A 26,922-nucleotide genomic window follows, 5' to 3' on the forward strand; every position below is an offset into this window, starting at 1 on the left:
AATAAAAATGAGTTTATCTGCAAATCAAAAATGGAACTTGGAACACAGTTATTAACATTTTCTTTATAAAATATATCAACTCTTAAAAACGGTTACTAACATGAAGTTCCAGCTTATAAGTGTTCCCATATAAAAATAGAGCACCTAATATTCCTGCCTTTACCTCTGTAACGATGAAAAATAAAAGCTTATCATCCCTGGCATGATGTTTTTTTAATGTAAAAAATCATTTAAATACTTTTTTCAACCTTCCCTCTCCTTTTCTATCTGGGTAAACTCTTTTTGTGATGGACTCCATTTCATCTTTATCATAGTACTTTCTGTCTGCAGATTTACTTTTACACTTCAGTATCCTCTTTAGAATGTGGAACTCAGTCCTAAACAAATTTTAGAGAACCACAAACAAAGCCTCAGGAGGCAGAAAATCAAGAAAACCTTATTCTGCTCAACCTGTAAGTGGTAGCTGATTCACTGAACACAGAAAAGAAGAACCCAATTTACTCTGCAAAACACTTCAAAAAGCCATAACTGTCAAGCAGGTTTTTTTTTTCAAACCTTAAACTACAAGTTTTGTTTAAAATAGCTTAAAAGAATGGTTATTATCCTGAATTTTTATCTAGCCATATTGCCAACTCCCAGTGGAGAAGACTATCTTTGAATTCCCTATGGTACCTAGTGTCTGCCTAGCAAAATGTCTAACACACTGAGGGCATTTAGTCACGTTGCTTTGATGGATGGATTGAGGATGTAAATTCTAATACATGGAAATATTGCAAACCAGTTTTGCAAATCATTCTGCTGTTTTGTTTTCAGTTTGCAGTTTTTCTGGTGGAGCATGTTAGTCATTTGCATCGTATGAAATTCCACAGAGCAGGCTTTCCAATTTATTTCTACATTACTTGTGAAGTTTCTTGTGATTAAATAAATATCTACTTGAGTGGAATAGCAAGTAAAAGGGCTGGAGTGGGGAAAATCTATTAGCTATCTATGTCTTAGTCTAGCAGTGTTGAAAACTATTGAATAGGAATGCCAAATAATACAACCACATCAATTTGCTTAAGTAGTCATTTCTAATTTGGATTCTAAAAAACATTTTTCACTCTCTGTTGGTTCCAGGACAGGTATTTCTTTTTAGTAGCATGATGCTGTGGTTATTATTTGGACCCCTTAGTGATGGTAAGATGTAACTTAGTATTGACTAACTTTTTTATCAGTGCTCCATCAGAAACCTGAATATAATGTACATTACTCCAACAAGTTCTGATGTCCTCAAAATCCAGGACTCACTAATCTGAAGACTCAAGGGTCTTATGCACTTATATATTTGTATATTTCTGTATTTCATAGATTGATTTCAATTAAGTAGTGGGGTGAATTTTCTGTCTGGATTGTGCAATTAGAAAACGTGGGGGTGGGGCAGAAGGAAGGTAGGAGAGGGAAGAAAAGACAGAGGAAAAGAAGGAGGAAAGGAGGGAGGCAAACCTTTTTTCAGAAGGAAAGTGGGCTCTCATGTATAGTATAGTTCCCATTACTCCCTATTACACAGTACTCAGTTCAAAATATAACTGCGTGGTATTAGGGTTGGAACCTGCTGTCCCAATAAGATGCAAAATGCCCTATTGTATATGAACATTAAAAATAAAATCAAATAAAATAAGAGAACACAGAAAGAGCCAATAAAATGCACAAAAATTCTTAAAAATTAACAACTTTACTAAAGAGTACAAAAATACCATGGTGATTTGATGGCCTACTTTATTTTCTAAATTTATAATTTATTTCTCTAAAGAGTAGTTCACTATACTATATTCTTTATTTGCAAGGCAAAATTCAATTGCACTAACACCATAGAACACAAATTTAAAGAAGAAGATGGACGAAGCACATCTTAATTTCATTGTGGATAATTACTGGAAAGCATGCAAGACCTATTATAGAAGGTGAGATTATTAAAAATCGTTATGCATTTGCAGCTCTCAGAGCAAAGTCAATGATTGATTCTTATTCTCATGGACATGACCAGTACAGTACTGATTTGATTGGACAGGGCCTCATATGACATGTGCAGCCTCCATCTTTCCTCCCCCAGAATGGGGCAGCCTATGATCAAGCAGTCAGACATGTCTGCCATCCTGCCTTCCCCAAATGGAGATTCCAACCATATGATTGATTTAACTGTTGGTAGAAAAAAAGAGACTTTCTGATTAAACAGAACTGAAATTTGACCCTGGGTTGTTGGAAAATGTAACTGAAGTTTTCTGGCTCTCAGGTTCCTTACAGATGAACAGGGAAGTTGACATCCATTTGGGGGGTGGGTGTTAGATGGGCAAACATGACAGACCACAGGTACAAAGTACATAAACTAAAACTAGAGGGAATTCAGCCTTTGTCAGTGAGGGCTGAGAGGAAGGGGGAGGGCAAAGGACCCTGTGTCTCCAGGTATCTTATAAGGGGTTTTTTCTTTTTTCTTTTTTTCTTTCCTTCCTTCCTTCCCACCTTCCCTCCCTCCCTCCTTTCCTTTCTTTTTTCTTTCTTTTTTTCTGAACTAGGTTTTGAGCTTACGATGCTTGCTAGGCAGACACTCTATCACTTGAGCCACACCCCTGGCCCTATTTTGTTTTAGTTATTTTTTTCAGATAGGGTCTCCTGGTTTTTGTACCAGGCCACCAATGCAGCTGGGATTATAGACATGCACAACCACACCTGGTCCGTGCCTTATAACTTTTCTGTTTTTCCAGTGTAGCTGCTTGTGATAATGACTGCTTTAGGAAATGAAAACCTGTGTAATACATCTTTTATTGGCACTTCAGGTGAGAGAAATGAAAGGACTTTTAAAGTTTTCCTGTGATATACTGAATATGAACAATATGGAATAGTCAAATGAAAATTATTTTCTGACTTTAGCTTATTTAAAATTCAGTTTCCATGACTTTCACCCCACCCTCCTTTAAACTGTCCATGTTTGTGTCACTGCCCCTGCTTTCCATCAGGGCCTTGCCAGCCCTCCAACCTTCAGTGGGAACTTCTAGGAGGGAGGAGCCATTTTTGCTGCATTTACTTGTATCCTTTTTTACTGAGTGTGGAAGATACATTGAGTCTTTAATAACATGTTAATTATAAAAGCTTCAAATGAACTCATACAAGCCACACAGAGGTGTTTATAATCTTCCTAGGGAAAGCTTATAGGTTTTTTCACATAGCTTAGGGCCCCATAAACTGGTACCGACAGGTTTAGTAAACAGTTACAGAAACTGCTAGTGGTCATTCCCACATTCATCCTTCCCTTCTTCTCTACTATAAAAACTCCCATCTTGCTCAGTGTGGCAAAGTGCCTGATAAACCAGTAAGTTTTGTAGACTGTTGAAATGATGGATGTTCATGTGGTGTGGTTCAAAGTGGTGGATGATGATGGCATCTCTATGTGAGGTTTCTGGGAAGCTTGTTAGTAAAAGGGGGCAGATTTACCCAATAAGCTCTTATTTGTATTTTGTGCTTGCCTTCCTTTTCTTCTGTCTGGAACATGGGCACAATGTCTGGAGGAGGGAGAGTCATCTTTGACCATGAAGACACAAGCTATGTGGGGCAGAGCAGGAAGCTAAAACAAATGTTGGTCCTCTCTCTTATCTGTGAGCAGCTGTACCAAACAGGTCTGGACTGCCTGACTTAGAGTTCATACTTCATGAGAAATATATGTGTGTATATATATATATATATATATATATATATATTCCTAAATAAAACATCTGATAAATTTCTTGCAAATTTAAATAATCTTTTAGTGAAATATACAAAATTCACATGGTTAAAGCAGCAGATACAGTAACTCGTAAAACTGTATAACAAAAAATCACATGGAAAGCATGATACTTGAGAAATCCTTACATCTTTTTTGCAATCTAGAAATTTCCAATATAATTTTATTAAGCAGACTCACTGCTTCTAGTACTCTATTAAATGTACCATTGCTACCTAGTGAGGTTGGAAATAAGACCAATGGTGAACAATGAAGCAGTATGTCTTGTTCAAAAGAAACCGACTACATAGGAGGTAAAAGGCTTATTGTAAGCAAAATAGTCATGTGTGCATAAAATTCATAAGCCAGAAGACAGAATTAGAGAAGAAAATATTTAGATAATGATAAGAGGAGAAAGAAACAATTGTTATTGCTAAATAAATGTATTACATGCAAGCAGGGCAGGCAGAAGAATCTTTAGAAGTGTTATTTTCTCAACAAATGCCTACCTGGAACAAAGACAAAAAAATGTAAGTGATATGAGAGGAGGCTGGGAGACCTGACCTAAAGCATGTGACTAATGACTCTCATGTCTGCTGATAAGTTTCTGGAAAAAAAGTAATATACTTGTTTCATTTGGCCAAATAAAAGTAATACCCTGGACTTATTCTGACAGAGGAAGAGCACTTCAGTTTGCACATTCAATCCAATTTGGATAGGCTTAACTTAGTATCTATCATTGGTCAGGAACTGTTAGGGGTTATGTTATAAACTTGAACAGAATGCAATCTCTGACCCCCAAGGATTTAAAATTTAAGAATGTTAAAGAAACAGTCAAGTATCCATAATAAAATATGGTGTAATCCATCTTTGAAACTAGCACATTTGGAATCATAAAATTATGATACATGTTCTGGAAGACTACAGGTAATAGGGGACTTGAAGTTTGTGTAGGAGTTTGGCAACCTGATAAACAGAGTGAAGAATGACTTACTAAACTGGTGAGAAAAAAAAAAACAGGAAACAAAGGTAAATAGGTATCAATGTTTGTACAGTTCCTGGTGCATGGTAAACTTCTGGCACATAAAGTCTTACAAACATTTGCAAGTGAGAAAATAGCAGGTTTAGAAAAGAGCAAGAATTGTGTCATGGCTGCCATGTGTCAGGCATTTATTTTATGGTGCATAGAACCAGTTCACACAAAAAACCTTTTCCACTGTGCTTAGAGGTTAAAAAGCAGAGATTTTCCCATTATTAGGGCAGAGGAACATGACACTATCAAATCAGAAGGGCTTAATGGCTGGAGTCTGTATGTAGAATAGGATGGGGAAAGGCTGATGGAAACCTGGCACAAGGGCAGGGAAGGGCAAATAAGTTTCAGACATGTGGCTTTAAGTTGAGATTCCTCAGTAGGTAGTTGAAAAAGTACATCTGAAGCCCAGGAGAAAGTGGGGGATTGACAAGGTTATATATGAGCACTGGCCCATAGATTCCACACATTTATACAAAACTTGGTATGTACCAGATGCTGGAAATGTAAAGGTGATGAGACACAGTCCTGCCCTCAGAAGCTTGCAGTAATTATGACTCAGCATGACACGTACAAGAATAGAAGTTAGTGTAAGACATAGAAGTAATATGTAAAAAGGAATAATCTATTCCATATAGTTTGCCCCCCATATAGTTTGGGGGCAGGGAAGGTACCAGAGGAAGCTTCATAAAGTGATTTGACAACAGAAATTTAAAAACTGTACAGACATTTTCCAGATGATAGGTAGGGAAAGGGTGCATTGGGGAAAGACAAGAGAAGGTCAGTATCCTGGGGATGTGAATCAAGCTAGAATTAGGGTGATGTTGCTGCTTGCATAACATTAAGAGCAGTCAGTGGACAATGAGACCAGAGTGCCAGGGTCACAGCAACAGACAACCACCTTTGAAGAAAATGGGCTTTTTTTCTTTTCTAATATCAAAAAGAAGTCAATTGGACATAGTGTATATATACTAAGAACTTTAGGGTGAAGATTACTATCTTTTAAAAATCACATTGAAGGGCATGAGTCCAATACTGGTAATTTTACATGAGAAGTCATGATGGTAAAAATAAAGTCCTGAGAGTACTGTTGGAAAAGATTCTGAAAAGAATGATCAGAGACAGCTAAGTCAGGAAACTTACTAATGCTATTCATTAAAGAATAAATATATGAAACAAAATAGACACTGGGATGAGATTCAAAGACTGTTGAATTGGCAAGGAATTGAGGAATGGCTAATTCAGTTTTTTTAACATTTGGGCTGGAAAACATCACAATATATTAGAAGGAGAATTTAGGTTCAGTAATTTTTGTTACACACAACCACTTTCCTGTTATAGAAGAAGACAACATTTCAGGGCTCCTGTATTCTATCCTGTAGGCCAACTGAATTAGTATTTCCTGGAGAGGTTGAAATATCGTGATTTTCAAAGATCTTGTCCCTCCAAATTTCAACTCAGTAGTCTGGAGTGGAAACAAGGTTTCCACTCTTAAAAGGTTTTCAAATAATTTCTTAGATTTGGAAATCACTGACTTAAATAAACTCAAAGACTAGGAAAGGAAGAGGTGATAGTTATTGGTAAAGGGAGATAAATTTCCCCAGCTTAAAGGTAAAATTTTAATTGACAACCAAGCTTTCAGATACTAGAATTTTAGTCATAGGTTAATCACCAATTAATATTTTTAAATGTCTATTACATGCTTGGTAGAAATGTAGAGAAACTAATGTTTGTCTTTTGTGGTTTTTAAAATGTTTTTGCAGACATATTCTATCTAAAAATTTACCACAGTCTTTCTGTGAGACAACAGATTTTCCTTATGTCAGCACATCTTGATGTTGAATGTGTTCCTTGATTTGTCACTTGAGAATGTGCAGTAGCACCAGCAGTGGAAGATATCAAGGTGGCACCTTTAACAGCAATGCAAGTGTTAGCTTTATAAGTGTAAGAATTTTTGTACTGTGCAAAGGAATTTTCTGTGTATTTTGTGTTACCAAAATGCTTAACTATTAGGTACTATGTATATACTGATAAAACTGTAAGAATGAGCATGACCAAATGGAAAAATAACCCCCAAATACTTTTTAAAAATAACCCCCAAATACTTCTAGTCACAGTTGGATATGATTCAAGACCTTCAACTAAGAACTGAACCTAGATTGAGGATTTCTGATTCAAGGGATAAAATCCTCAACTCAGAATCCATGGGTCAAATTCATCAACAACTGGTGGCTATGAAAACATTTACTGCACTTCCATGAGGTCTCTTCAAACCTTTAAAGGTATGCCAGTCAACCTTTATTTAAAGGGCCATCCAGATAATTTATTGATACCAGTGGAGATTTACAATTGGGAAGGAGGGAATTTCAAGACATAGAGGCTCTCATTTTCTTCCACAGATACAAATGAGGAAAGCAAGAGGAACTTGTTTTTTTCACTATGGATTTTCCTTGTAAGTATTAGATTGTAAGATCTAGCAGGGTCAGGCCTTAAAATTCACAACTGTTAAGAATTTACTTGGTTATCTGTAAATAATACCAAAGTTCCTGGCCACCACACCTGTGTAATTATTATTATTTTAGGTGGGACTGGGATTTGTACTCAGGGCTTCACACTGGCAAAGCAGGTGCTCTACGGCTTGAGCCACACTACATTTTCCTCTGGTTATTTTGGAGATGGGGTCTCAGGAACTATTTGCCTGGGATGGCCTTTAACCTTGATCCTCCTGATCTCAGTCTCCCCAGTAACTGGCGTAACAGTCATGAGCTACTGGAACCTGGCTTACATCTATGTAATTTTTCCAGTCATGAAACAATCATGCATGCTGAGAGGTTTCACTGTCTTTAGACTGCTAACCTCTCATATACATCACCTAATTCTTCCAGTGTTAGATTTTCTATCACTAAAGTAGCTTTGCTGTTCTCTCTGATGTAAGAAAGCCTGTGATGTGCATAAAATAATTGTTTCTTTTTAAAAATTGAGATGAAACACTTGGCAAAGTTTATGAAAAGTTGTAAAGCTGTTAAATTATATTACTTTGCACAGGACTACAGTATCTTGGCTCAGAATGAGGACTGGGTTTGGAAGGAAGTCTGCACAAACCATTCACTTTTTGAAATGGGAATTTCTTGATTTTCAAAGTCCGTGGAGATCTCAGGATACACCCCTTGTGAATGTCAAGGGTCTACTATAATTAGCTCTCATGTGAGGTTTCTTTCTCATCTAATCAGACAACATAATTTTCATTTTTTAAAAAAGTCCACTGAACTATAACAGTTTAATAGCACTTATTAAGTTCCTCTGGGAAAAGGTACTTAGTGTGCAACCATAATTTAACTTAAAATCATGTTAGATTCTTATAATGAGCTTATATGATTTTGGTATTAAGCTAGGGCGACTCACATATTTTGGAAAGTCTTCACTGCACATTTTTTGATCTTTTTGAATTCTGTTCTTCCAAACTCAGCATTCCTAAAATAATATAACTAAGATATATTTAGACAAACTGGCCATTTAATATAACCATCCTAAGTAATTACAGTTTAGATACTCATTTTAATGTGTTTTCTGAAAAATATGACCAAAGGACTTAATGAATGATGAAACTATTCTAACAATGACTTTTAAAAGTTTTATGAATATCAGTAGTAGAAGCAGATTCTAGCACTAAATGAACTGCTAGTTTCTAAGTTCTTGTAAAGAGTAGAGCTACTTTCATAATAAAACTACCACTTAAAATATCTTTAGGAAGATCCCTGGAGCAAGACAAAGCAAGAATTAAATACTGGACACTGAATTTTAAGAAGCAGACTCCTTTTTCATTATTTTGTTAGCAAAATGATATGCTAGAATATCTAGGTTTAAGACATAATTAAATACGTATGGGTATTTACAGTTTCTGTTTCCTCCATATGTAACAAAACGGAAAGAGATAAAATAAAATAGAGAACATTGCACAATGAGAGAAGAGAAAGAATGATAAAAGAGAGAATAATACCACAGAAAACATGAGGGTACCAGAGAAATTTTAAGAACACCAAGCACAAATGTAGAACCCAGTTTGATAGAAAGATATGAGCAAAATCCACAGAGGAAAACAATGAGTCTTAAATGGAAGTGAAATTCTAAATAATTTTACTTTTTGTCTTTAATCATGTACTGACACTGTTCTTCACTTTTCATTCAATTTAGATTGTACAACACCTCCAAACATCTCAAGACAAAATTTGCAGCCTAAGTCTTAAATCCTATAGAGAGCTCCCATACCAATATTAATGCTCTATTTCTTTCTTGCTTTCACTTTAGTAAAGGTAGAGAAGTCAAGGGAATATATATTTAAAATCCTAATGGATTATAGAAAGAAGCAAGCACTTGGGTAGCTAAAAAAGAGAAAATCTGACCTCTGAGGAAGCAACTTTTTCCATATTTAATTTATGGGAACTCAGTGATATATATGCAATATATATTTTCTTATACAGCAATCTGAGAAGCAAAAATACAATGATTAAGTCTCTATTTTCTATTTAATATTTATTTTAAAGTATTTTTTCCATTGTTTTTTGACTATGTTAGTATTGCAGATCTTAAGAATTACTAGGGATTCAGAAAGAGCAAGGGGATTAAGAGTGTCAAGGTTGAACAGCATTTATAGGTGAAGGTGCTCATCAACGTGGACACTGCTTCAAGTAGTCAACAAGCCCTGTTCTTGAAAAACTCTTAACCTTCCTTAGTAAATCAAATTCTAATTTGACTGTTTTATTCCTCCTTTTCTTTCTTTTGCTTCTATTTTTTTCATGCTTTAAAAGATGTGGATTTTACTGAGCTCCTCTGCAGAGTATCTTTCAGCAATTTCCTCTACCACTTTACCTATCACTTTTAGGTTATTCTATAGATATTTGTCCTTAGTCTTTACCTCTCTGTCAAGTTCTCTTAATTTTATAAAAACTGAATAATTCTACTCTTTTTCTTGCCATCACCTTAAGCTCAACATGTTTAAAACTCAATTCATCACCATCCCTACACAGTTTCTTTTAGGGGTATCCTTATTCCAGATTTCTCACAGCCCCTGTAAACATCCTTCAAACATATGAATGCTTAAGAGGTCTTCATGTAATAAATACACTTTGGGTTGTCATATCACTTCCCCACCAAAAACCTTTAACAATCCCTGCTACTCAAACATAAAACACAGATTCACTAGCTCTGAGTTTCAGGCTCTATACAGTTAAAGGTGTATATCTCTAGCTTCTAATCCAATCACTATTCCTTTAGTGTGACATCTCTCAGCCAATCAAAACAAACCACTTAACTATTTACTCTCACTTAGCCACTTCTCACTATTTCTTCCTTCTACAGCTTTGATGATATCTTTACAAAAATTCTCCATCCAAAAAATGCCTTTACTTTCTCTAACTGACAAATTCATTTTCTTTAAGTCCAACATTCCTTTTCTTTATATCCAATACTGAAGACTTCTCTAAAATCTTTCCTTGACATGAAACTGAACTGATAATTTTCTTTTAAAATGGTCATTATAATTTCTGCTTTTCCCATTATTTTATTTTTTTCAAAGTATATTTTAGCAGGCATTAGCTGTGCCAGGGGGATTCATTGTGACATTTCTGAATATACTTATATTATACATTGATTAGGTTTGCCCCAAACATCTCCCTGCCTCATCCCCCTCCCCCTTCACTTAAAACAATTGCAAAAGGTTTTATCATCCTATTTTGTATATGTATATAAAGTACATTAGCCATATGCACCTTCCTTTATGCCCTCCGTTCATCTTCCCCCTTCCCATAAGCACTTATTGCCTCACAGAACCTATATTACAGTCCTGTCCTTCATTCTTAATTCCAAAGTCAGTGTTCAAGGAGATTCCTCATGTATTTCAGTTGTGAATATACTGTACTTTGGTCAGTTTAACCCACTCTATTACTCTTTCTTATTCTTTTGCTCCTACACCCTGTTTTTCAACAGCTTTCAGTATATATTGTTATATCATTTACCTATACAGACGTAATGTATTTGGATATTGTTGGCTATTATTTTCTTTTCCTTTCCCTCTTCCCCTGAGTTCCATAGAATAGTTCAACTATCACAAGCGCATTCTACACGTAAATATATATATGATCATGCTTGTATTTGTGTATGCATTTGTCTTCTGGATCTATCTTCCATATAATAGAGAAAACATGTGACCTTTGTCTTTCTGAACCTGGCTTACTTCACTTAACATGAGATCTCTACTCTGGCCTAAAATGCATTTACTGTGTACAAGTCTTAATATGTCCTCAACTAAATCTTAAGTTCCCAAAGACATTCCACATAATAACTGCTTAATTTATACTGAATGAAGGAGGGTCACCTGTCCTAAATCTTCTCTCACTTTCAAGCAGCATTTTCTCCTCTTTTTTCTTGTTTCAACAAATACTGATTTAGCACTATTATTCACCAGGGACTGTATTACACACTAAAGGTGGGTAGATATCCATGGTCCCTGCTGCTATCAAACTTGCAGTCTAGAAGTAGAGCTAAAAATTAACATATATTTATGTGTGGTGAGTGTGAAGCACACATGCCAGGGTAACCTGTAGGTGGGGAAATCTTATAGCAGTTCTAGAATATTCACTATAGTTTTCCTCTGATTTACACATATTTTATCTTATTAGTATAACTGGAAATAATGAAAAGTGATGGGCAAATAACAAGGACTTTAGAACGTCTGTCATAAACATCTATTATAAAGGGAATGATTTATTAACTCATTATTCAAGGATTTTGTTAGATACTTTGTTTGGAATTCTTCACAACAATTTTGCAACATGGGTATCTTTATTCCCATTTGAATATGAAAAAAAGCTCCAAAAGATAAGTTATTCTATCCAAAGTCTGACTCACTAAGGGCAAAGGCAGGCTTTAGACCTGAAACATATGTTCTTTCTCCCACAAGTCAAGAGGTTTTCCAGACAAGTGTACTTTGAGTGATGGGCTGGATGCTCCAGATTCTCCTCCAACAGGGTGTCAGCCTTGAGCATTTAGCCAATGATGGAGACATCAATAGTTGAAGAAAGATTTTATTCAACAACACTAATGTAAGTCTACCCATTTCAGGCTGACTTTTAAGAAATGCTCTCCACTGGAATGGGAACATCAGGAACACACAAGGCATGGGCTGTCCTTAGTGTTTTTAAGTCAAATTCTTTTTTAAAAAATTATGTTTTAAAAACAATGTGTTGGATTTACTATTTTTTTTTTCTTTTTGATGGCACTGGGTTTTGAACTTAGGGCATCAAGCTTGCAAAGCAAGCAGTCCATTTTGCTCTGATTATTTTGGAGATGGGGGTCTCAAAAACTATTTGCCCAGGATGATCTTGAACCACAATCCTCCTGATCTCAGTCTCCCAAGTAGCTAAGCTTCACAATTTTTTTAATTCATAGAAAATATATATTGCAAAGAACAACTTTCAAAATTATTTATAAATTTTCTATATCACAATAGATTGCTCTAATCAAATCTATACCTCAACTTTGTTCATAATTGGCTTTATCTGGAACAAAGTGTGTTTTAATTTCTCTCTAATTCTTACATAGTAGAAACCAATATTTAAAAATTCAATTTCTTTCTTTACTGATGTGTAAATTAAATTTTATCATTGCCTAAACATACTTGGCAATGTCTTATTCTGTATCCAACGGAAGTTAGTATTTTTCCCCTCGAATATCTTACCAATTTTATAATTAGAAAACTCTATACCTTATTCTTGACTTTTAGTATGGAATATGAAATCTTAGAATCACTGATAAGTCTACTATAGAATCTCTGGTTTTGTTTGTTGATGCTAGTTTATGTACTGTAGAATAAAGGAGAAGAGGAAGGTAGCAATGATGCTAAATTGCATTATATCACAACATATTTAAATGTAGATTAAAGTACATACAGGAGTAAAATCATTCTTTTTGTAGTTTGCATGTCTCATAAATGCAATTTGTAATATTATTTCAAGGCATTTAACAAAACAAAGCTTCCTTAGATGTTGTACAAACTTGTATTCAAACAATAATTTCCATACATATAGGATTTAATTCTTTGATCCAAAGCAAAATATCTAGCTGTGGCATGTTAATAAGCAACTGCTATGTCACTGAATACAAATAAAAACCCACAATACTTAATTTATAAGCTAATAGCCAACAAGATACACCTAATCCTAAAAACTAAGATACCCACCACTTAGTTCAATGGAAAAACAAAGAAGAAAATAACTCTTTAATCATGAAATTTTAGATTTAGTTCATCAGTTTGCTCAATGTCTTCATTTAAATGTGTTAAGTGACTTCCTAAAACTTACAGAACTATTTTGTTGCAGAGTCAGAATAAGACTCCCAAATTTAATCTATTTTGTTTTCTATCATTGCAGTCTTGTTCTTAAAATAAAATTGTAAAAAATGTATAATTTAATTACCTATCAAAAAGAAAAATTTATGTTAGGTATCAACCTACAACGAAGGAAGTGATTACAATGCTGTACACTAATATGCATCTAAGATAGCAAAGCAATGGCATTTACCTTAAATTTACGTCTCTGTTCTGCACAGCTGTTGGAGTACCACAAGTCTGTCTCATGGCTGTAAATGTAACAAGAACAATAATGCGACCAATTTTCATATCTAAACTAAATTAATAGATTTGTCATAGGCTAGAAAATTGATAATGTATTTTACAAAAAATTTTCAAGTTACAGATTTTGGAAGTGTGCATGTGTGTGTGCGTGTGTGTGTGTGTGAAATTACTTTCATGAAATTGAAAACACTGAATATTCTCTGGCTAACTTTCCTCATTATGGATCGCTGTGGGTATACCAAGTCAAGTAGCTGCTAGGAATAGAAATAAATAAAACAATTGAAAATGAAAGGCCATTTCTGCTGTTATTGCTAGAGTAAGTCTTCTGTGATACATAGTAAAACTGTACAGAGAAAACATCTGGAAATGTTTAGGCTAACATCAACTCATTTGCATTGCGATCTTTATATACTATTCATCAATATCTCATTAATCAAAGTACCTACTGATTGGACCAATTCAATTTGTGTTTTACATAATGAATAGAATATGTAAACATGTTTCAAATTCATATATTCAGATACTTATACATAAAACTGAAATCACTACTACAATTGGTACTCAAGCTTGTCAATTGTATTTTTTTCTTTCAATTTTGCATTAGATATGCTAATATCTATGCCATTTGTAGCATTAAAACCTGAAAAATGTACGTGAAAACATAATAGTATATAAATACTGGTTTGCTAGAAATACACTCTGTATCATGTCACACTTCAAATCTGGCCACTGTTTTTTAACAATCAAAAGAAATTCAGGTAAGTGTTAAGCAACCGAATATTGTTCTTGTGACTTGAGCCATTAAAACAGTTTTTTTTAAGTCTCTATTTTCTTTCAAACTTTGTAAAATAATCTCTATGAAAACTATATTTTAAAATAAAGAAAATAAATACCTTTTTGGGTCTCTAAAATGTTGTTTCTGATCTAATGATGATTATTAGCACAAACACTTTGCTTTGTAACTGCAGATAATAAAACATTTTAAATTGTCCTTTAGAACTTTAAAAGATAATTCACACCAACTATATTACAAAAGTTTTGTTGAAGTCTTAGTTAAGCAGAAAAAGACCTAGACTATGAGAGAACCATATAAGAAAACTTCAAAAAATATTAATTTCATACCACATAATTAAAAATTTTAGCAAAATACCCCAACTTTTAAAAGCATTTGAAAATGCACGGAGAAACATGGATATCCAAGTTTAACAACAGATGTGTAAGTTCATACAAAATGCTGTTAAGATTTTATTAGACTTTTAATGCAATCTCAGCATGTCTACAGTTGCTAAGCTTATCAAATAAAGTACTAAATATGTAGTTTCACATATTAATTGCAATGTGTATTTTATGAGTAAATAATTCTTCATTTCTAAATTCTCATTTATAAAAATCATCTCATGCTATGACATTTTAACATGATATCCCAGTATAACTATGAATACTACTAAAATATTATGGTTTTATAATTTATACAATGATGCCATATTCAGATTAATATTCATCACATAACACTAAATACAAAAGACACAATGAACGTCTCTGTAGTATGGTCAACAACTGTAATCTTTAATAGGTATTGACACTTTTAACCACCCTTTCATCTTAAAATAACAAAATTGAGGACTTTTCAAAATTGATTCATACAACAATTGGTATATAAACAATCTTTTATTTTAGAGCCAATAACATTACCACTTACATGTGTGAATATATTTAAAAAAATTATATCCATTTTCATCAAAGTATCAAATTTTGACTTTGAGTATAACAATTACAAGAAGAGAGTAGAAAACTAAAGCCTAACCATTCTTTCCAGAGAAATCTGGTAACCAGAAAAAATAAATTTCTGCTGGACTTAGCTTTACAGAGGAAGGAGTAACTGAGATTTCCTTTATTTTGTCAAGAAATGTGATAAAGTAAAATTTGGATGAAGTGTTTTTCAGACATTTAAAACAGCAACTTCCTTCCTATTTTTCGCTTATGTTGCCAGCATTGAAATATCTTTTCTACACAAAAAGGAAACTGAAATTCCCACTCTAAGATCTAGTAAGGATTGACATTTCATTTTCTGTCTTCTGTGACTTGTCTTATGTAAAATTGCCTATTATATAAGTACAAGGAAAGACTCCTGGACTCAGAAAACAATAGAAACACTAAACTCACTGACATGTCTTGGGGAGGAATATGATGATGAGGAAAGTGTGTCACAGAATTAGTGACACACTTGTAAAAAAGTAATGTGCAATATAAAGAGAAAAAAAATCTTAAATTCAGGCACATTCAATAAAACTTTGATTTGCAGTCATGGATGTCATCCGGACTTTAGACTTTATAGAAATATCCCCAATTCCCTAGTTCACCCTCCCCAAGTGACTTTGTTCCCAAGAAAACATGTTCTTATCTTAAATTTGTTTGGGAACATGAATTTATTCCAGACTTTAGGTAATAAATGATTTCTGGATTGTCTATAATTTTATGTCATATGAACTAAGCTTCGGAAGGTCATCATGTAAGATTAAGTTACTATCATCTACTAGTACACCTAAAAATGAAAACAGGCAGCTAGGCCATAGATAAAAGAGTTTTTTGTTAAATAAAGCAGTAAGAGATGATTACTTAAAAAAACAAAAGCCCTAAGCTTGTCTTATTAGATATGTATGTAACCTATGATTCAGGTTCCTCAACAGAGCTGAGGAAAACTTTCAGAGAAGTTTATGTAACTTCAGACTCTACCTTCCAAACACTTAAAAAATTCACCTTCAAATGTGTTTTCTTCCAACAAAATGTTCCAGATATTTTGGTTAAGAAGACTACATAAAATAATGGTTGCATTATATAACAAAAAAGTTACTTTAAAAGACAAACATAGTAGTTTCACAAGACAAATATAGTGAGTAAAGACAACAAACTCCAGAATGTGTTTTTATAACTGTAGCAACAGCAATAATTCCTTGGCAAACTCAAAACATTTTTTTGGCAATTATAGAGGTTTCCTGCATTTGTCACTTGGATACAACTGCTGAAGGGTTGTCTAAGTCTGTTTTGTTTCCTTCCACACCATTTTACTATGGTTTTGCTTTTAAGGGGAAGAATTTTCATGATTTAACCTATGTGTGAATAAAATACCATTAAAACCCACCAGAGAATTTCATACAAAATTCTTAATGTTTATGTATAACAAATGTGGATTCCTACCTAATTTTTGCAAGGGGTATCATGGATACTTCTGAAATCTATGCTAACAGAAATTTTCTTTTCCTCTATTAAGAAGGCATGATGAATTTTCTTGTGGCTTTAAAATTATCTACATCTCCAAATGTAATAATTTTCTGTATATAAACAGCTTGGTCTGTACATCTACTATTACTATGAAGATCTTTTGTTTTCAAAAATAAGCCCCCAAGGTCAGAAGTACTTTACTAACCTGCAGTGGTCTCTGTTTATCACTGCTTTTAGGAGATTTCAATCCACTTGTTTGCTGCTGTAAGAGAAGTTGTCTTGCTGCCTGAAGAGCCTAGAAGTAAAAAGGGAAAAATATCTAAATAATTTGTAGAAAGTCTAAATTATGAGTTTCTCCTCAGTTGATATGTATGGAACCTCTCATCTTCCTTTATAAATATAGTAAATTATAATTTATTCTTTTTTTTCTAATATGCAAGAAATCCATGAATCACATGTATACAACTTTATTCAAAATCATGGAGATACATGTAATCCTGTAGGAAATAAATTTAATTTGTTTAAAGTGCATGAAGAAGAGAAAATCATAAACTGCATCAATAGTCTCATTTCCACAAGGAACTTGGTTTTGAGTGTTCAACTAAAATGCCCACTCCCTTTTAAATTATCATTCAATTTGCATTTTCATATTACAATTTTGAAGCAAAAGCAGTAGACTTCAAGTGTTACCGGAAGCTGTAATTAAATTTGACAAATCAACATCAGATTATCTTGAAAGTGAATTAATAAGGATTTTCACTAAAGATTAAAAACACTTTTTTTGTACTTACAATTCAAGGGGAAACCTCTCCTTTGACAAAATAAAGTGCAGTTTTAATGCCAAATAAAATTGAGTGGTTTTCATTTGCATTCTTAGCAAAATCAGAGAACAAAGAAATTACCACTCAACCAATCAGGTTTGTTTCTATGTGTGACAGAATACCAATCAAAATAGAAGATGTTTTCATTTATTTTTATGTATTCTTATCCACTCAGGAAAATAAAACTTAACATAAGAAACTAATGTAAGCATGTCTTTTATTAGAGGAGGGACAGTTTGGCGAATGTCCTATAGAAACTTATCTGACAAAAGCTAGTGTCATGAAACAAAATATATCTTCAATTTTTTAAAGGTGACAGTAGAAACTAATATTTAAAAGAAACTTTTTGAGAGCCTCTATTAAAAATGCATTTTCTTTCTAACAATTGCTTTCAATGAACTGTAGTGATGTAATTTTTCAACACATAAAAGTAAAATAAATCATTGCTTTACTTTTATATTCACTGTTTTTGCATGCAAGGTATATTGTTCGTAATGGTAATAACCTTGTTAGATCAATATTCTTTCGTAATAATTAAGATTCTCAGCTGATAAAAAGTACAATTTTGATTAGAATCAATGATCTGGTTTTTAAGAGAGTTTCTAGTATCCATGACAACAGTTGCTTTGACAAGATGTGCATATGGCATTACACTGCCAGCTGGTGTGAACAATGTTTGAACTACTGCATTGAGATGCTGAGCAAACAGAAAAAGTTGCCACGTCTTAACCCTCAGGGAAGGCAGTCATCCCCTGATCAATTATGAAAAGACAGAGAGAGGGCTGCTACAGTCTGGCTCCAAGCAAGTTTTCTGAGAAGGCAGGCAGACATAGAAACCAAAGTAAACAAACTGAATGCACTAGCACCATCTCCTAACAACATTGATTTGTCTTCCCATAGCAAGGAACAGTTTGTAAAGCACACGTTTTTGCATTTGGAGGCACACTCACTCACAATGATTTTCTTTTTGCTTTTAAACTTTTTAAGTCATTACAAGTCAAACTAAAGATTTCTAAGGATGGCACTTGCCAGTGAACATCGGCAATTTATTACAGAGTTCAGTTTGAAGAAGAAAAACAAGCAAAATTAATTGCATAATTGCCTTATCACAAAACTCCCTGAAAAATTTCACCCAATATTCTAAATAACATACGTTTCTCCTTTTGATTGAAACCTATACAATAACTACTATGAGTGACATTTTTCAGATGGGATTTATTATAGTGTGACCAGAGTTGGGTTTATGTGAAACTTTCAAAAAAGATTAGTCAATTATTTTTCCTGTTGAAGCCAAAATCCCCACAAAGTTTGGCTAGTTTTTCATATAATTGTTTTTTTCCTTTTGAGGTGATAGTTAATCTGTTATTTTAAAGGATTTTCAATGAACACAGTTTAGAATCTTGGAATTGTGAATGATTAGGACTAAAAGCAATCACAGAAATCAATTAATCTGATCCCCTCCTTTTAAGAAATAGGAAAAATGAGACCTAGAGTAATCAGTTGCTTTGTTCAAGGCCACAAAGCAATTTGAGTGCTTTGTTCAAGGTCTCCTGGCTTCCAGACCAGAGTGCATTCCAGTGTGCCACAGTTAAATATATCTATGACTAAATGTTCCCATCATCCTGAGCTTAGATTTCATTGCATATACTCTACCAATACCTGATAAAGCTGTAAACTCTTATAATATTATGATCAGTCATTACTAACAGAATTGCAGAATTGTAGAGCTGGACAAAATCTTTAATATAGTCTAAACTACTTTTCTCATTTTGTTGATAAGTGACTAAAGTGTTAATACCACACAAGTTTGGTTAAAGTCACAGAGAACAGAAGAGCTTGGTCAAAAAAACTAAGGTTTTTGCCTTCCACACCTGAGACCCATATACATTTCAAACACTGCATTATATTCCTTCACCTAGACCCAAACAAGTAAGCAGTGAAGTATGAGAATGCCAATAGTCATAGGAAAATAGGACAACTTAAGTATACTATTCCTTATTAGTAAGGGAGTAGTAATAATAATGAAATACCACAAAATAACTGGCTAAAACATACTTCTACTTTAGAACTGTGGATTTCACATGCACTTGCAGTTCTCTTTAAAATAGTTGAGGCTCATCTTCCAATACAAATGCTTATGAAAAATAATAGTTCCTTGCCTATTACAACATTCTTTTGGTAGCAGTAGAGCTTGCTATAGTAAACATAAGAGGTGGGAATGAAAGCAACAATTGCAGGAGATCAGGAATGTTATAAACCTCATAAGCAGAAATCCCTGGCAGTTTGCATTCTAACTACATTTATAATATGACTTTTTTATTTCCAGAATTTTGGATAACACTTTAGGACTGAATTTCAATAAACACTTGTTCGGAGATGTTTAGATAATCCTTGTAATTTATTATTGTAGCTATTCAAGAGATGAAAGATTATGAGATGAAACATTTTAATCAATATAAAGTGCTACGTGTCAAATTATAGAACATATTAATTTGAAAATCACTTGCTACTTCTATTGATAAATAGAAAAGAAAAATGCAGGGCTATTCCTAAAGTTTTATGAGCCAACCAGGTATTTATGTGGTTATCTTCTTGCCTCAAATTAATTTAGAACAAAAGCCAAAAGTTGTTTACAAAATTTCCTTTAATAACAACTGAATCTGATTCAAATGAACAACAAGAAAGAGAGTTCTACAGCAAACCAAACCATATCTAGTTTCTAAAAACACATTTGTTTTGAATTAAGAGTGCACTTTACTTAATGAAGTTATCTAATTCTAAAGAAAATTAAGATAGGGTATTTTCAAAATTGGAATCAGATTAAATATTTTGAAAAAAACAAGGTACTTATAAAAAGATTAAAGTTATACTTCACTGTTTGAAAAATATTTATTGAAAACAGTTACTGTGTGAATTTAACTGAATGAAACTCTTGTAAGAATTGTAAAGTTTACACATATCACTCTTCTCTAGTGGTATAACTTTATGTTAGTGACAAACCTCTCAAAAAGTAATTCTGCTGAACAGGTCATTTTGAGAATGAATTTAGGATGAAAAAGTTTTGTAATTTACCAGAATAACACTTTCATTTTTCTGGAGGAGCACTGAAAATTTTTACCACAAATAAAATTATTTGAGAACAGTTTAGAAATACCCAGTGAAACAAAAAATGAAGAGTACACTAAGGTTTATAAGTAACGTTTTTATTTTTCAAAGTAAATATATGTATATTTTGGGAAGAAACAGACATCACTCATATCTCTCCCCATAAAAATAGGAATGCTTAACCTATCAGCCTGTTGCATTTGAGACATTAAAATGAAAAATGACATCTACGCCCATTAATATCTTCAATGTATAAACAGCACAGCGTGACACATTCTTGAGAGCTGAAGGCTACAAAATCTCTCTGAAACATAAATAACAAAGCACTCAGAAGCATATTTGATGTTGATATTCATCTCCGAGAAAAACACTGCTGCCTAGGCTTCTTATGAAAATACATGCAGCCCAAATGGATCTCCCGTAATTGGTTTCAGATAGCGAGGTCAGAAGAAATATGATACAAGAAACGATTATGTGGAACAGGCGAAACAAGAATGTTTACACAGGCACTCCCTAGTTATACTGACAAGGGGTGTACACTTTGCAGATAACCAGAACTAAAAAAAAAAAAAAATACCATCAGGACATCCAGATTTTTGCTCCTCATACACATGTATTTTAACCTTTAACATATTATGTCTTGAGATGTTACTTTGAATACTGACCATAAAGTAGGTTTCCAAACAAAATTTCATATTCTAATTATTTTCCCAAGTATGGTTGATAAAAAGTACACTGAGATTCTTCCACAAAGGATCTGACTTTTTATTCTGTTTGGCCTTTCTTCCTATTATGTATCCTGCTAAAGAGAATATACTGATAAATGTAATCTGAAGTCTCATAATACTATTTAATAGAAGAAAATTAATCATCTAATTGTCATCACCTATTTTCAAACAGCAATCTATCAGAGTGAAATTATGCATCTGTAGCTATTGACCCTTCATTTTATCATGCTTGATATATAATTAAACTAAGTTTGTTGAAAAAAAGATAATTATTCAAAAAAATTTTTTAAATAATTGTTTTTACATAATGTTAAAGAATAAATGCAGATGTATTGTAGTTATATTGTGCATCACTATGGAGGCCAAACTGAAAAACTAAATTCATTTTTAATGTTATTATAACAAAAATGAGTAATTACTTGTTAAGCTTCCTATTACCAATCAGATGTCAAGCTTTTTCGGCTCAGTATTCACAATGTACAACCAATGGTGAGACAATTGAGGTACTGAATCTGTGATGGAAAGTTTTATCTGTATTCTTTTGGTTATTTCCTCTTCTGTTACAAAACATCTTTTTTCCAAACATACTTTGAATTTACTTTTTGTTTCTCAAACAGATTGACTTTATTTCATTATGAAGGCAACATCATCTTTTATTTAGATATGGATTAAAGACTCATTGCTGCTATATTGTTATAATTTCAGGGGCATATTGGAAATTAACTAAAATATATAGCACTAAATTATAGTATAATGTCTGAATGTATGCTATTATTTGAATACTCTGTTCTGGATTTCTTCTTCAATTTAAAAATAAGATTACAGAAGTGGAAGTATTTGAGAAAATATTTAGAAGAATAAAATACATAAATATAGCTTATCACTAAAATTTTTGTGTGTTTCCTAAATTAAGCAAAGAATTGAAGTGCTGAGGTGACAGTGGGGTGATGTGACAGTTTCTGTCTTCAAAGAGTATACTATTTACGAACAAACATCTAGTTAAATGTAAAGAGTCATAAAAAATGCTAGTTGGAAGGAAGAATCAAGAGTTACTTCAAAGTAAAAATAATGGGCTCATAACTGGGTGTGAGATAAAATATGGGCAGTCAAGAACTCCAAAACTTAAAGTCCAGAGTGACCAAGAGTAGCTGTGCTGCTCTTGAAAAAGAGATTATGTTATAAAACACAAGAGTTTGGGGAGAAGGTGATGCTGTTTATCTGCTAGCAGGATAACCAAAAGAAAATTTCTGTAGTGGTTGGTAAATAAGTCGGAGTTCTAGTTTGAGACGATCAGGCTGATAACAGATTCCCAGGAGTAAAAGATAGGTGGGTAGTTAAGGTAAAAGGCATTTATTAGATTGCTAATAAAAAGCATCCTCTTTATTGAGAGACAAAGACTTATAGCTCCAAACTTAAGGAACATTTTGTTGGAGGAGATGAGGGGATAGTGAAAAAGGAAGGCAATGAATTTAGAGGAAACCACAGGAATATTGGCGAAACACACTGACAAGTGAAACAGAGCTTAGAAAGAAACTGATTTTTGTTAAAGGGGCTACAAACATGCAACAAATGACAGACTCTTCAATAAATGATATCCACAAATGGAAAAGTGATAGGAGATTTCTAGCTTTTACCAATTACTAAAGTCAACTCTCAATGGATTAAAGTCTTAACTTCATTTGAAACAATGAAGCTAGAAGAAAACGTAGGAAAAGTGCTGTGATCATAGTTACATTAAAATGGGCAAAGATTTTTTTGGATAATACACCAAAAGCATAGGGAACAAAAGAAAAGATACAAAAACAGGTTTGTATTAAACTAAAAAGCTTTTGCACAGCAAAAGAAACAGTCAACAACTCAATAGCAAAACACTAAATAGCTCAGTTTTAGAAATGGAGCAATATTGGGTGACTGAGATCAGGAAAATAGAGGTTCCAGGCCATCCCAGGCAAATAGTACACAAGACCCCATCTCCAAAAAAAGACTGGAGGGGTAGCTCAAGCATTAGATTGCCTGCTTTGAAAGCACAAAGCTCTGAGTTCAAACCTCAGTCGCACCAAAAACAGAAAGAAAAAGAGCCAATAGACCTATGTATTCTTAACAAAAGACATACAAATGGCCAACATATACATGTATAACATGCACAATGTCACTAATCATCAGGAAAATGTAAGTCAATACCACAGTGAGATATAACCTCACTCTAGTAAGACTGGCTATTATCAAAAATCAATGATAACAAGTGCTGGCAAGGATGTGAAGAAAAGTGAATCTGTGCCCACTGTTGGTAAATGTAAATTATCACAGCCATTATGGAAAACAGCAAGGAGATTCTGCAAAATAATAAATAAATAAAAATAGAGTTACCTTATGACCCAGAAGTCCCACTATTGAATGTATATCCAAATGAAATGAAATCAGTATGTCAAAGACACATCTGAATTCCCATGTTTACTGCAACACTATTCATAATAACCAAGGAATGGAAACAACCTAAAAGTTGTATTGAATGGATAAATACAGTGTGGTGTATGTACACAATGAAGTAATGTTCAGTCATAAAAAGGATGAAGTCCTGTAATTTCTAACATCATGGATAAGACTGGAGATGATTATGGTAAGTAAATAATCCAGGCACAGAAGGACAAGTGCCATATGATCTGATTCACATATGGAATTAAAAAAAAGAGATAATCTCATGGAACATGAGAGTAGAATGATAGCTACCAGAAGCTGGGGAAAATAGAAGGGAAGGAGGCATAGAGAGAGGTTGATCAATGATATAAGTTATACCTAGAAATAATAAGTGTTAGAGTAATCTTATATAGTAGGGTGACTATAGATAACAAATAATGTACATTTCAAAAGCTAGAAGAAAGGATTTTGAACGCTTTTAACATAAAAAAATGAGGAGACAGATTGTTGAATCCGATTTAAACATTAGACAATGTATACATGTATCAAAACATCTCATGGACCATGTGAATACCTTTAGCTTTTATGTTTTAATGTTTCAGTTAAAAAGATAAATTTAATTACAAAAAGGACCTTGTAGAAATGTTAAATGTGGACTTACCATATGACTTATTATTTTTACTTTTAAGTATATACCTAACAGAACTGAAAACATATGCCTACAAATGGTTGTACAAGAATATTCAGCTCAACATTACTCAGAATACCCAAGAGGTGTAAACAACCAAAATGTCAACCAAATCATGAATAACTAAGCAAAATATGACATATCCAGGTAGTAAAACAGTATTCGTCCATTAGTGGGAAAGAATATAGTATTGATATATACTATGAGAAGAATCAACTATGAACTTAGTTTTCTATGTTACTGAACAGAAGATCATGAATTAGATGATTCCATTTGCATAAAGTGTCCAGAAGAGGCAAACCCAGAGAAGCAAACAAACAAACAAAAAAAGGGGATTGATGGAGGCCAGGAACTAGAAGGAGGAGAGAATGGAGAGCATCTGCTAATGAGTATGGACCTTTAAAGTAACAAAAATGTTCTAGAATTAGAAAGTAGTGATCATTGCACACCTTGTGAAAAAGGTAAACAGCCCTAATTGTACACTTATAAGACCTAAATTTACTATGTAAGTTTAAAGTTGTTAAACATTTCAAAAAATTGTGAAGGGAAAATATGGATAATATTTTCAAACACCAAAAATTCAAACAGGCTATGGACTGATGAAAATTCTTGTTGATCTGATAATTTTTATATGATCTATCAGATGTCAATTCCCAAACCCTATTGAAAAATGGAGAGAAATCATGGCTGTGAATGAAAACAATTATTTTGATGAACTTCATGAAGACCAGAATAAAAGAGATCTATAGTCTGAAAAGTTTCACCTATTGTTTGCTTAAAGTAAAGAAAACATGAAAATGAGCTTAATAAATAAGAGGATATAAGCCTTAATTAATAGGTAGGAGATTTGTGGATGTACCTAGAAGGGATGGAAAAATAGTAAGTCAAGGGGCAGGAGCCTACAACAGACTTGTGGGGAGAAGAAACATCTTTTCCTGAGACAGGTGGAAGAGTGGGAGGATAGGTGACTGCCATGGGGAGGTAGAAATGGGAAAGAACTCACATTGCATGGTCTCAATTCAAAAGCTAAGGAATTGAGAATGAGAGAGAAAAGAATTTAGGAAGAAAGAAAATAGGGGAGCATTTCTATCATTGTTCTGAGAAGCATAGCTAGTAGAGTAAAAAGTGATAAATGTGCTTCCACATACACGTTGACGTCATATAGATAGATGGGTGTCTTCTTTAGAAATGTTACCTCCAGAACTGTGTAAAGAACCGCCTACATTTCCACTGCTTGATTTTGATGTCATCATTAATCAATAAGTATCTGAAACTTTTAACCTGCCAAGGGGCCTGGCACCTGTAATTACATCAAGGTGTGAGAGAATGAGTCGTTTACAATCTAAGCTATGCTATTGCTATGCTATTGTGTATTCTGAGAACTGGTGATCATTAATTTCTAAAAGGTAGCAAAAAAAAAAAAAACAAAAAACAATCTGCACTGCCAAAGCTGACTATTCACAAGTTTCATCTGCAACCAGGAGAGTTAAGTATGGTGTGAAAATATTGATTATGCTTCGGAAGATGACTTTTGCCTCTTCTTAGCTGATAAATAAAAAAAGGGGATTGGTGGAGGCTAGGAACTAGAAGGAGGAGAGAATGGAGAGCATCTGCTAATCTTAATTTTCTCATCTATTAAATGTGGTTAATAATACTTAATTGTGCCTATAAGTGACTTGTGAAGTCAGCAGGTTAACCAATTTGGAAGTATCTTAAAAGCTGAAGTAAAAAGTAATATTATTCCCAGGGAAGTCTTTTGAAATGATGACTCCTCCAGTGGCTATCAGTTCTTCCAAGTATGTAAAACTCCACATTTGAGATGGACACCTGATTTTGAGTTTCATAGTTACTTTGCTAAGTAGGCCTTCAATTCCTAAAGGTTTATATCAATATTTTCTTAGTTCTGTGTGATCTGCATTTCTATTAGAAAATATCCAGTTAGATGAAGAATAAAATGATAGTTTCATGTTCTATGATGTTTTAGAATGTATTTTAACTGCCTTTGGGACTCTGAGGGGTAGACTGTATAACTTTACGTATGTACATATATGATACACGCCTTCCTGTTGCTGCACGTCACCCTATCTACATGAATATACATACACGCATACAAGATATCTTGCACTGGAGAAATTTTTAGCATAGTAGGAAAGATAAACTATAATTTTGGGCAATGCAGAAATGTGTTGTATACCATTAAAAGGGAGTAAAAAGAGGGACTGGGGGTTAGTAAAAGCAAAACAGAAGAGAAGGAAAATCCATATTAATTAAGTGCTTATTATATGCAGTTAAATTCTAAATCCTTGCACACAGTGTTCATTTCATCCTCAGAGCATGCTCCTTTTCCACAGATGTATAAACTGAGGCTCAGAGCACTTTAAGTTATGTGTTCAAGCTGGCTCACATAGCTAATGTGGTTTAGGAATCTGAAGAAGTATCTGGCTGGCACTGAAGCTTCTGCTCTTTCCACAAGGAATAGTCAGTCCAGAAGACTATATATAGAGAGATAATAAAAAAGACTTTTCTACAGTAAAACACCCAAACACAGAAGTCAGTC

The 26,922-nt window shown here is 33.5% G+C and overlaps 1 protein-coding gene across 16 annotated transcripts in view; it reads right to left on the bottom strand.

The window, feature by feature from the left end:
• Foxp2 (forkhead box P2) overlaps positions 1 to 26,922 on the bottom strand; it is a 571,690-nt gene that overhangs the window by 137,058 nt on the left and 407,710 nt on the right. For 14 of the 16 annotated variants that reach the window (XM_074064625.1, XM_074064620.1, XM_074064606.1 and 11 more), the window contains one exon: positions 16,814 to 16,903. In XM_074064625.1, coding sequence (XP_073920726.1) covers positions 16,814 to 16,903 — 90 coding nt within the window. Of the gene's footprint in view, positions 1 to 13,336; positions 13,395 to 16,813; positions 16,904 to 26,922 lie in introns of those variants that run through there. The other 2 variants (XM_074064634.1, XM_074064633.1) reach the window with 2 other exon arrangements.

Source organism: Castor canadensis, chromosome 2, assembly GCF_047511655.1.
Source record: "Castor canadensis chromosome 2, mCasCan1.hap1v2, whole genome shotgun sequence".
Classification (NCBI taxonomy): domain Eukaryota; kingdom Metazoa; phylum Chordata; class Mammalia; order Rodentia; family Castoridae; genus Castor; species Castor canadensis.